The 11,492-nt window shown below is 38.1% G+C and overlaps 1 protein-coding gene across 1 annotated transcript; it reads right to left on the bottom strand.

The window, feature by feature from the left end:
• Positions 1–1,751: 1,751 nt before the first annotated feature.
• On the bottom strand, positions 1,752–11,255 carry dnase2 (deoxyribonuclease II, lysosomal). The gene is made up of 7 exons (XM_024258430.2): positions 11,044–11,255; positions 9,791–9,885; positions 9,546–9,717; positions 7,883–7,973; positions 5,680–5,844; positions 2,272–2,484; positions 1,752–2,198 (listed from the first exon to the last, which is right to left on the bottom strand). The coding sequence occupies exons 2-7, from the start codon at positions 9,883–9,885 to the stop codon at positions 1,828–1,830; spliced, it is 1,107 nt and encodes a 368-aa protein (XP_024114198.1). The 5' UTR covers positions 11,044–11,255; the 3' UTR covers positions 1,752–1,827.
• Between the last annotated feature and the right edge of the window lie 237 nt (positions 11,256–11,492).

Below are 11,492 nucleotides of genomic sequence, written 5' to 3'. Positions count from 1 at the left end.
GCAGATCACTTGCAGCTCACGCAAAAAATAGAGCAGACGGCAAAACGATCGCTGCTTTGCGCGAGCCGGTCACGGAGGACCGCGGCGCTTTGCGTCTGGTGGGAAATACACCATAGGTTAACAATGGCACCGAACTGAAGCGGCCTTGTAGTGTTATACATGTTTGAAATAGATCTAAATCTAGGTGGCAGACATGTGGTAAACAATATAAACAGAAGGAGAAGAAGCCCCTTCCTGCTTGCTTAGTGTGAACACCATGGACTAAACGCTCAAGAACCAACATTTAGCCCATTCTTAAACCCGTGTCACATACCCATCATGTCTGTGGCTTTATAAATGCAGGATAGATGTTTAAAAATCATTTTATTGTTTTAAAGTTCATGAAGTCCAGTGTTGATTTCTGACAAACATCTAAATGTGCTTTAACACAAACACAAAATACAAAAAAAACCCCACAGATGTTTCAGTTTGAGTCAATGAAGCACATGGAATTATTTTGATGACCAGAATCAGTGTTATTCGCTTTAGCGTCACCAACAGGAATCTCACATGCATCCCTGAACACTTTAACCCTCCAACAACGGAGCTGTTAAAGTTCTTCACATGATTGTAACTCTTCAGTCGTTTATGTAAACTAGTGGATTCAGATGCAGAGAAAAGCTTCTTTTCTCTGCATCAGAATCCGTTGGAATGATGTCATCAGGGTAAACGGTCAAAGACTTACGGTAGTTTTGAGGAGTGTAGGTTATTTCCAGCTGATGGCCAGAACTTTAGATCCAGTGTTCACATTCTTTCAACTACTGTGACTATTTAACTGTTTACACAATGAAGAGAATTCCAGCAGACTCAGAAGTTTAGCAAAGTGGTTTGCACTGATATGCAACACTTTACCTTTGTGATGCGTTGCATTTCGGTGCAAAGCAGATAGAAAAGACATGTATTTCTCTCCGAATAGGACTCTATAGATCACGTGTGAAAGTCAAGCCCCGGGGGCCGGATCCGACCTTCCTGGTAATTCTATCCGGCCCTCTAAATCATTTTATTCTATTGTTAATGGGCTGATGTTATCTTGCGCTTCTTTCCAACTTGTATAATTTCGACAAATTATATTATTATAGAGAATACAATTTTGAAAGTTATTTAAGGTTTAAGTTGATTTATTGGAAAAATATTCCTGAATGTTTTTTTTTTACAATTATGTTAAAAAGTTGTGTTTTTAAGTTTTAAAAATTGGCATCATGCTAGCTTTTTTGACATTTACTGAGATTTTTTAAGCTATTTTGAAGTTTAGCTGATATTTCAGCTACATGCTAGCTGTTTTGGCTAAATTAGGTTTTTTTATTATTCTTTTTTAGGCTAATTTGGATTTGAGCTAATATCTTAGCTGGTTATCAGCTTTAGAATTTTCAGCAATTAGCTTCAGTGTTTTAAGCTATCAACTTCAGCGTTTATAGCTATCAGCTTCAGTGTATTCAGCTATCAATTTCAGCATCTTCAGCTATCATTACTAGCATCTTCAGCAGCCAAATTTAGCTTCCAGCACTCACACTAGCATTATCGTAGGTAATGCTATATATCTAGTTCATAATTATCTCAAAAAGTTACTGTTTAAAACTTTCAAAAATGTAGTTTTAGAGTGTTTAATAAATGTTTATCCTGTTCGGCCTTCGACCTAAGGCGTGTTTTGGATTTTGACCTGTTGTGCGATTGAGTTCGACACCCCTGATCACATAAACGATAAAGAAGTCACGACAGATCAAAGAGCATGTGTTATTAGGGGTGGTTGGGGACATTTTCAGTGTAAAGGGTTAAAGGTTAAGTGAACTGTCAGCACTGTACGGTTCCTCCCCCACAGGCCTCGCACTCTAGCGCCGCCGTCCGGTAGGCTTTCCACACTGCTGGATCCTGCAGACACACCGTCCCTCCCCCTCGTTTCTCCTCCGCCTCGTTCCGGTTGATGTCCCCCACGCACACCCAGCCGCCCCCCTTCCCTCCCCAGGCCTGTTTGGGGCTGACCGCCCACTTGGAGTGGTCTTGGCTGTTCTTGAATTCGAAGGTCTGGCCCGGGTTGATGAGCGTGACGTCCAGAACCTTCCAGCCCAGCGAGCAGTTTGAGGGGAGGATGCCTCTGGAGCGGATCCAGAACTGGACCAGCAGGTCCGACTGGAGGGCCGGGGCCACCCAACCGTGATAGAGGTCTGATTGGAACAGAGACTTTCATGAGCTGTCGCCCAAATTGTGGTCAAACCTCCACCAACCATCCAGATTTACCGTCATCGAATGAGGCTCCCTTGGCGAAGCTGATGAAGTCGGTGCCGCCCATGGAGGTCAACGTCATGCTGCGGTTGGACATGGGTCTGAAAGAGACGTCCTCAGACAGACGCTTCTTCTTACAGAGGTCGGCCAGCGCAGGCACCAAAGACACCATGGATTCTGGGACGTCGCAGTCGTACACGTGAGGCTGATTGATCTGCAGCTGCTCTCCTGCGATGCAAAACAGAGTCAGTTCAAACCGTTGTTGTCGGGTTTGACGCCAAGACACAAAGAGGATGTCATGACCAAACGGGAGTAGAGGGACGTTTGGGTCTACGCCAACCTTTTGTTTGTTCAATATTTAAATGAAAACCTGTAACTTTGTAGGAAATACGAAAATCTAAAGTTTCTCTTTAGAGAAACTAGACAGCAGAAGTTTCTGCCATGTCTGAGTACAGACACAGATGGTGTGAGGACGTCCTTCACTGCATTGCAGCAGTTTTTCTGTGGTTACCACCAAACCAAGACCTTTGCAGAAATGGGCAAATAGGCGGAACAACAAACTCTTCTGCAGATCCTTCAGAAGCTGAAGATGAGCCGGTCACCTGTCAGTCAAGGTTGAAACCGAGAGCGTTTGTTTCTGCTGTAAAGTTGAGCCGCTTTACATCAACCTGGCGTGTCATGGAAGAAGCTGCTGAGCAATTCCCTTATCAACTGACAGACAAACAAACAAAGCAGTTTCAAAGCGGAAGATCGAGTGTTGCCCCTCGTGGCTTTTACCTCGGCTGTTTACTTCCTGTTCTATTTTTTATTTAGTTTTTCTTTGTAACCTCTGCTCCAGTAGTTAACTGGAAATGCAGCTTTAAACCATCGCAAATCTTTGTAAAAATACTCCCAACTTTAATTATCCTTTTTTTTCCCACTTCCTACTTTTTTGTACTTTTGGTTTCATCTTTTTAAACAAACATAGCATAATTTTTTATATTAGGTCCTTATACATGTCTGATGATTCCTTCAGACATTGAAGATCTTTAAAGAAGATCTAAGACACTTTAACAAATGTCAAAGTGCTTTTTTCTCCTATTACATCTGGAGTACCCCAGGGCTCACTGCTACTCCCCCCCCTGTTTGAAGGCATCTATTAGACCGGATCCTTTCCTCTTAATCACTGGACATATCAACCCCTCAACTCTAGGGTTCCAAATATGAAGTACCCATAAGTGAAAAAAAAAAAAAACAGAGTGAAATCTTGAAAAATAGACATTATGACTGAAAAAAATATTTTTAAAATTTGAAAACTGAAAAAAATATTGTAAATTTGAAAAAAAAGAAAACATTTAAAAAAAAGTTTTGAAAATTTGAAAAAAAAACTGGAAAATTTGAAAACAAAGTTTTTTGAAAACTAAAAAAAATAGCGAAAACTTGAAATAAGTCTTGGAAAATTGGAGAAAAAAATAGCAAAAACTATAAATGTAGAATTTTTTTTTTACACTTTAATTTTATTTCAAAATGTTATTTTATTTTTTCTAATTTTCAAAACATTTTTTTCAAACTGTCATTTTTTTCAAATTTACAATGTCTTGTTTTCAAATTCAGTTTCAAATGATAAAAAAAAAAATCAGTTTCAACGTCTATTTTTCAAGTTTTCAATCTGTTTTTTTGTTCATTTTAAGCTGATCCTGATTTGACCCCATATACCCGCTGGTTCCGAGAGAGTCAAAATCCCATGAAAAAATAGACAGCTATTACTCTTGATACCTCAATTACTTTGATACCTTCTTCTTAGCATCTTCTTTCCAATCCATTTTTTAAAAGATATTTTCTCCATCACAAGTTATTCGAGTTATAAACCTATCAGTGAAAGCATGTGGTCCCGCTGGCCCCACCTCTAACACTTGATTGACAGTTTCTCTAGAGCCCACTTTCAGTGGAAGGGGTGTGGACTTCAAACAAGCTCACTCATGATTGGAGACTGCAGTTCCTTTAAAAACAGACTAAGACAAACTCAGACAAATCAGTCGATGGGTTTCAAAATGGCGGCCACGGTGACGGCTTTGGCCTAATTTCTTGAAGGCCTGAGTGAGCAATTTTTTATGGTGACGTCAACACCCTGTTTTGTCCAGTGGAATAATATATATCTATGGTTCTTGTAGAACTGCTATGCAGATGATTTGGTCTCCTACCAGAACTGACGTCCTAGAAGGAAGCACGTTCCTTCTGATGAAGAAACCATTGTCTGTATGTGAGAACTGGAGCGAGTAAGCTTGATGTCACCCATGGAAAACGGTTCTCTTCCAGTTCCAAGCAAATAACGTCAATTCAGTTGCTTTTGGACGCCACCATGTTGGAGCCAGATGCCATCAGTAACCAGTAATTCATCTGAGTCAGCCTGAGTCAATGTTTCTATGGCAACGACTCTCACCAATCAGGGGTGAGCTTGTTGGAAGTCCACACCCCAATCGCTTGGAAGGAGACTACACAAAATCTCTTAGGTGTGGGGGCCAGCAGGCTCCGCCTACTTTTATTGAGGCCTCTGATTGGTCAATTTATAACTTGAATACCTTTAAAGAAATATATAATCAAAAAGGAGGATCATCGAGAACATGTTAACAAAATGGTTATTCTAGAATAAATTAGTAATATATGTTAATTCCTCCGTAGAAGTCAATGGGATTTTGGCTTCCTGGAAACAGGAGGTACTTCTTGTCTGAAATGCCAGGGGGAGGAGTTACTCAGTCCAGTTCTCTATATACAGTCAATGGATGAAACACAGTTAAACGTCTTTAATATATTTTGGTAACTTAATTAACCCGAATATTTGGTATGTTTCCAAAATTCCGATCCATTAGATTTGTCCTTACCTTTTAAAATGACAAATTTAGTGAAATTCTGAGCTAAATCTGACTGAAAATCACATGTGAGACAGAACTATAACCAGTCGATGGTTTGCTATGTGTCCTGTAAATCAGGCTCATTAATATTTCAAACAAAAAACAGAGAAATGTGAAGTGTCACCATGTTAATCCATCCAAAACAGTTTCTGTTCCGATGTGGATTTGTTCACTTCATGTTTTTTCTAAACGACACTCCACCACTATTGTGTCTCTCTGTTGTAACTTTTGTTTCTTAAATGTTTCCGTTCAGATTTTACAGTCGATGGTAGTAGCAAACCTGCAGAAAGTTTCAAATATTGTCACGATCAACGTCATACCTGCACATTCCTGAAGCAGAGAAAAGCGGCGAAGTTTCGCCGCTTTTCTCTGCTTCAGAATGTGCAGGTATGACGTTGATCGTGCAAAGGGTTAAAAAGTTACAGTATGTCAAAAAGTGTTTGTTATTTAAGTGTAACATCAATATAATCCAGATTCAAATCCTGATTTCAGCCTGGAGAATGAAGCCGACTGAGTTGGAGATTCCTGGTCTCACCGATGGTCTGAAAGTTTTTGAGCGGGTAGGTGACGCAGAGGAAGTTCTGGCCGTTGTTCACGCCGCTGCTCGGATAGGAATACTCTCCCGCCTGTTGCTCCGGGGGGAAGTGGGGGGTGCTGTGGACCAGCCAGAATCCCTGGTTCTGATCCAGCAGAACAACACCTGCAGAGAAATTCAAAGAGTTGTTTCGCTTTTCATCAATTTCTACTATTTTGAAATCGATATTTTTTATCCCAACCACAAAAAGTTTACTTGTCGTGTTAGAAATTATTAATATTTTCATGCTAGGTGAGGCTTGCACAGTCTGGGATGCAACTGGGTGGAGCTTGGTGGGTCGACTTTTCACCTTAAACTGCAGAAGATTGCTTAAAAATGCTTTTATTTTTATCTTTTACCAGAAAAATTGAGACGTAATTTAATTCTACAGGATACTGGTCTCTAAATAGTCATAATTTGCATAAAAGTATGTTAAACTCTCATTTATTTAAAGATAAAAGACACTTTTCTTGAAGAATTTCCCCCCATTTTTTTAATTATTCTGCATTTTTTCTAGTCATTTGGGATCTTTAACCCATATTGATTTGTTAACATGACAAACTAATCGATCTATCTGGATTCAGAGAAAGTTATTTATTTTTCATCTATTTTAAATAATAATAGTTAAAATCAATTTTGGTAGTTTTATAAACAATCCTTTGTAATAAACATATTTTTTTGTGCAAAATATGGATTCTACCTTTTTCCTGATCGCAGTTTAACCTTTTATAATTGATCTAAAACAAATGTGTCGAAGTCAAGGCCCGGGGGCCGGATCCGGCCCTCTGGGTAATTCTATCCGGCCCTCCAGATCATTTTATTTTATTGTTATTAATGGCCCGATGTTATCTTGTGTTGATTTGTAACTTTTAGCGTTTTAACAAAATACATAGTTTATGGAGAGTAAAATATTGACAGTTATTTTAAGATTTAAGTTGGTTTATTTTGGAATAACATTCCTGCCTTTTTATTTTTCTTATGTTAAAAAGCTACAGTTTTAAAAATTGGCATTCTGATGGCTTTTTGGACTATATATATATATTTTTTTTTTGCTATTTTGAAGTTTAGCTAATGTTTCAGCTACATGCTAGCTGTTTGGCTAATTTAGTATTTTTCAGTTTTTTAGGCTATTTTGAAGTTAGCGATTTTTTCAGCTACTTGCTAGCTGTTTTTGTTAACCTAAGTTTTTTCTTTTTATGTTTTTGAGGTTAATTGGGCATTTAGCTAAAATTTTAGCTGATTATCAGCTTCAGTGTTTTCAGCTATTAATTTCAGCATTTTCAGCTATCAGCACTAGCTTCTTCAACAGCCAAATCACAGCATTCACACTAGCATTATCGCTAATATTAGCTAATATTTCAGCTAAATGCTAGCCGTTTAGGCTAATTTCGGGTTGTTGTTTTTTTTTTAATTTTTAAGCTAATTCAAATCTTAGCTAATATTTTAGCTGGCTATCAGCTTTAGCATTTTCAGCTATCAGCTTGAGCTTTTTCAGCCATCAACTTCAGCATTTTCAGCTGCATTTTCAGCTAATCGCTTCAGTGTTTTCAGCTATCAACTTCAGCATTTTTAGCAATTAAATCCAGTGTTTTCAGCTATTTCAGCATCTTCAGCTAGCAGCACTAGCATCTTCAGCAGCCAAATTACAGCATTCACACTAGCATTATCGCTAATATTAGCTAATATTTCAGCTAAATGCTAGCCGTTTTGGCCATTTTATGTTGTTTTTTTTTTTTTTTACGTTTTTTTAGGCTAATATGAATTTTAGCTAATATTTTAGCTGGCTATCAGCTTTAGCATTTTGAGCTATCAACTTCAGCGTTTTCAGCTGCATTTTCAGCTACTCGCTTCAGTGTTTTAAGCCATCGACTTCAGCGTTTATAGCTATCAGCTTCAGCATCTTCAGCTATCAGCACTAGCATCTTCAGCAGCCAAATTACAGCATTCACACTAGCATTATCACAGGTAATCCTATATATATAATGTTAAAAAGTTTTAAAACTTTTGTTTTAGAGTGTTCAATACGTCTTTATCCTGTTCGCGTCCTTAGGTGTGTTTTTGATTTTGGCCCCTTGTGTGATTGATTTTGACACTCCTGATCTAAAAGCAAATACTCTCAGAGCTGGATTCGTGTTGCTCTCTTCAGGTGCATGACCGCGCTCACCTTTGGTGTGACCTCCTGAGTTTCCGCTTCCGTCACTGAACTCCTCAATTGGGCTCTGGTCATTGTAAAGGATGTACGCCACTTCTGAGTTCTGAAAAGCACATTTTCTCATTAAACTGAACTCTAAATATTGATACAAAATGTAATTATTCACAATAAGATCACAATTCATGCTGATTCAAGCTGCAAAACTGCCATAAGCTCCAAAACCGAGTTCTCACTTCTCCATGTAACTGGGATCTGTCACCAAAGGCGTACATGCTTTTCAGCACATTTCTGAAAGGTCATATGACTGCAGTCGAAAAGCAGAAGTTCACAAAGACACATTGTTCATAGAAATCTGGAAAAACATCTGCTTTTTCTGAACAAAAAAGCACTTTTTCATTAACAAAAACAAGCAGCAGAAAGTCTTCAAAAAGTTCATCTTAGTTTATGAAATTGAAGACGTTTCGCCTCTCGAGGCGAAACGTCTTCAATTTCATACACTAAGATTAACTTTTTCAAAACTGGATAAAAGATAAATTGTCCCCAAAGGTTATTTAAGGTTTTTGTCACTTTAGGGAGTTCACAGTTTGAAAAGCAGAGTAACTTTGTGGTTCTGCTGAGTTCACGGCTGGATGCTGAATTCCCCGCAGAGACTAAAGCTCAGAGGAAGAACGAGCGCTCGGTTCTGGGATGTCACAGAGATGATATCATTCATGAACATCTGCTGCTGCCTAAAGACCTTCGGGACAATAATAACATCCATACTTAGTTCCCACTGTTTGAACAAACATGTTCAACAAACACAAAACTGAAAGATTTTCCATTTATTACGGCAAAAATGACCAAAAATAATAAAAAATGTGCATAGATTGCAATGGAAAAACTACCTGAAAATAGGTAAAAAAGCTGAATTTAAGCTAATGTTTAAAATTTTGCAAATAATTGAATCGTTCACCAACACAACTGCGGTGTTCCCTCGTTTGTCGTAGGAGATTTGTTCCTAAAATAGGTGAAACCACAAATTAGGATACTGTTTTAAGGCTGTAAAACTTCTCACTACATAGTTTATCGACTTTTCTCAGATAGAAAAGACAATTTTTACACTTTTTTCTTTTGTTTAAACTCGCAAAGTTCAAATATTTGTAGAAAAATAAATTAAGCTGGGATTTGAACCAGAGTCTTCTTACTGTAAGAGTGCCAACCACTACACCTCTGTGCAGACCGGGATGCCGACATACCAAAAGAAAAAAAATAATAAAACCCTGAGAACTGAAGATACGCCTGTAGCATGCTAACTGAAAAATCACACCACTGAGTGGGTGGGTGGGGTCTAAGTGCATAAACCCCGCCCCCTCCCAGGACAATTTCAGTTTAATAAAAAATTCAACCGACAAGATAAAAATACTTTTTGAACAAGAGAGCAAACATTTGTGTTTGCTTAAAATTTGACTATGAAGGGAAAAAGAAACATGTAAAAACCCACCTAGTGGCGAGTTAGTGAACTACATCCTTCTCAAAGTAGCTTCAATCTTGAAGTCAAAAGTGTCGATTATAATTTAGAAATAAAAAAATAAAAAAACATGAAAACTTATTAGATTTTAAAAGTAAATGTCTTCTTTCCCATTAATTGCTAACCTGAACTAAAGTAAGTTTCCTATCTAAAGGAGAGCAAACACACCTTTCCTTCTGTGTACAGCTGTCCCACCGTCCGGCCCAGAGCCCCCGTACTGTCGTTGACCGTCACTTTTCCCTGCATCCATCCTTCACTGCCTTTCTCCAGCAGGAGGTATTCCTCACCCCTTTGGGGAGCCGTTCTACGATGCTCTTTGGGCAGTTTGTAGACGTAGAACCTGGTTTGCAAATCAAAATATAGCTTTTATTTTTATGAAAAGTTTCTTTAACGTTTAGTCAAATGACATTCACCAGTCGACTGCATCTCCTCGGTCGTTGTAGCAGCTGATCGGTGATGCATCGCCCTCAGGTGGCAGAGAAAGAGACAGCAGCAGGAGCAGAAGCATCTGAAAGCAGGAAATGAGCTTATTATAAGGAGTAGAAGAAGAATGTTTGCAGGCTTTATATCCATTTATTTTATCTGAATGAGTAAAGTAGGGGAAGTATTTTGGGGACCAGATCTGCTGCAACAAAGTTTAAATTTATTTAAATCTAGCATGTCTGCCTGCTGATACTTTTATAAAAACTGCTTCAAAAATAGTCACTTCCTATATGTGGGATGACCTGCTGTGATCAAAATCCTGTGACTTTGTTTGCATCAACATGTTGGTTGTGTAGCGTTGGCATAACTGAGCTGCTTTCACCGGTAAAATGCTCAAAATGCCCTAAAATTACTGGAGCAGCTCACCTGAAATAGAACATGGGCTGCATTGAAAATAAACTGTTGTTTCCCTCAGGGACCACTAGGTGGCTTCTTGCACAAATGAGTCAGTTTTCAGTCACTTAATTAAAAAAACAATAATAATTGACAACATAAATGAGCAAAACAAGCTAAAATATTTGAATTTTGAGTTTTTTTCTGTCAATGAATTAGATACTGTTGAAAAGCCAATTTGTTTTTCTGTAAACGTAACCACATTTATGAGGAATGTGCACTTTTTGCCAAGTTATGTGGGTATGTTTGATCCAATGATAAAAATGACAACATTGTCTTTAAGTTTCACCTACTGACACACAAAAATAGAGACAGGAAAAAAAAACTAGGTGCAATTACATAAAATAAACCACAAAATCAGTGGAGGACACTGCAGCATGGCATTTAAAGTCAACAAGAACAATAATGTAAATACAACAAAATAAAAGTGTTAAATCTAAAGAGGATTTGTGAATAAAACTAATAAAAAAATCTTATTTTCAAGTATTGATTTAAAAAAGTGATGGATACAAACCAAATTAAAAATAATAATAAATTTGATCAAATGTTATTTTTCCCCCCAAAGAGATGATTTAGCTAAATACAACACAAAGAATGAAAAAATGGTAGAAATAAAAACAAACTATCTGTCACTGCTGAAAAACTCCCTCTAACTTTTTGCAGGAAATGTCGTTACGACAGAAAGTGTGAGTCAGCGGCACACCGATGCGTGACAAATATACCACTTGTGGAACAAACCGGGTCTACCTGTCTTCTGCTACGGGCTAAACAACTGAACAAAAATACGCACCTCTGAGAGAGCCTGTTTGTCGTCCTATAATTCCCCGGAATGGTTTTATTTTGCCCTCATAGTGAGACTTTACTGTAATCTTCGGTTCCGTCCTCCCCCCTCTTACATCCCTATTTTGGTTTGTTCCGTCAGCGCTGCTAAGAGACCGTGACGTCCCGAAAGCGCCAAAAGAAACTTCAAAGAAAGCGAGCAGGGTTTTAAAACAACAAGAAACTGGAACTTTAACACCGTTATTTTTAACTTTTATGATGCATTCAGTTTCAAAGGATTCATGATTTCGTCCAGACCCACGGGGAAGACTCAGAAATCAGGTGACTTTTGACGTCACGCCAGTGGGCGTACCCAAATACAATTCAAAAGAAAAAATATTAAGTTAAAAACTGAAACAAGTAAATAAATTCATTTAACATGTGTGTGTATATATATATATATATATATATATATATATG

This window comes from Oryzias melastigma, linkage group LG16 (genome assembly GCF_002922805.2).
Source record: "Oryzias melastigma strain HK-1 linkage group LG16, ASM292280v2, whole genome shotgun sequence".
NCBI classification, from domain to species: domain Eukaryota; kingdom Metazoa; phylum Chordata; class Actinopteri; order Beloniformes; family Adrianichthyidae; genus Oryzias; species Oryzias melastigma.
The sequence above is the reverse complement of the archived record's forward strand: the minus strand, read 5'-3'. Positions and strand labels throughout refer to the sequence as shown.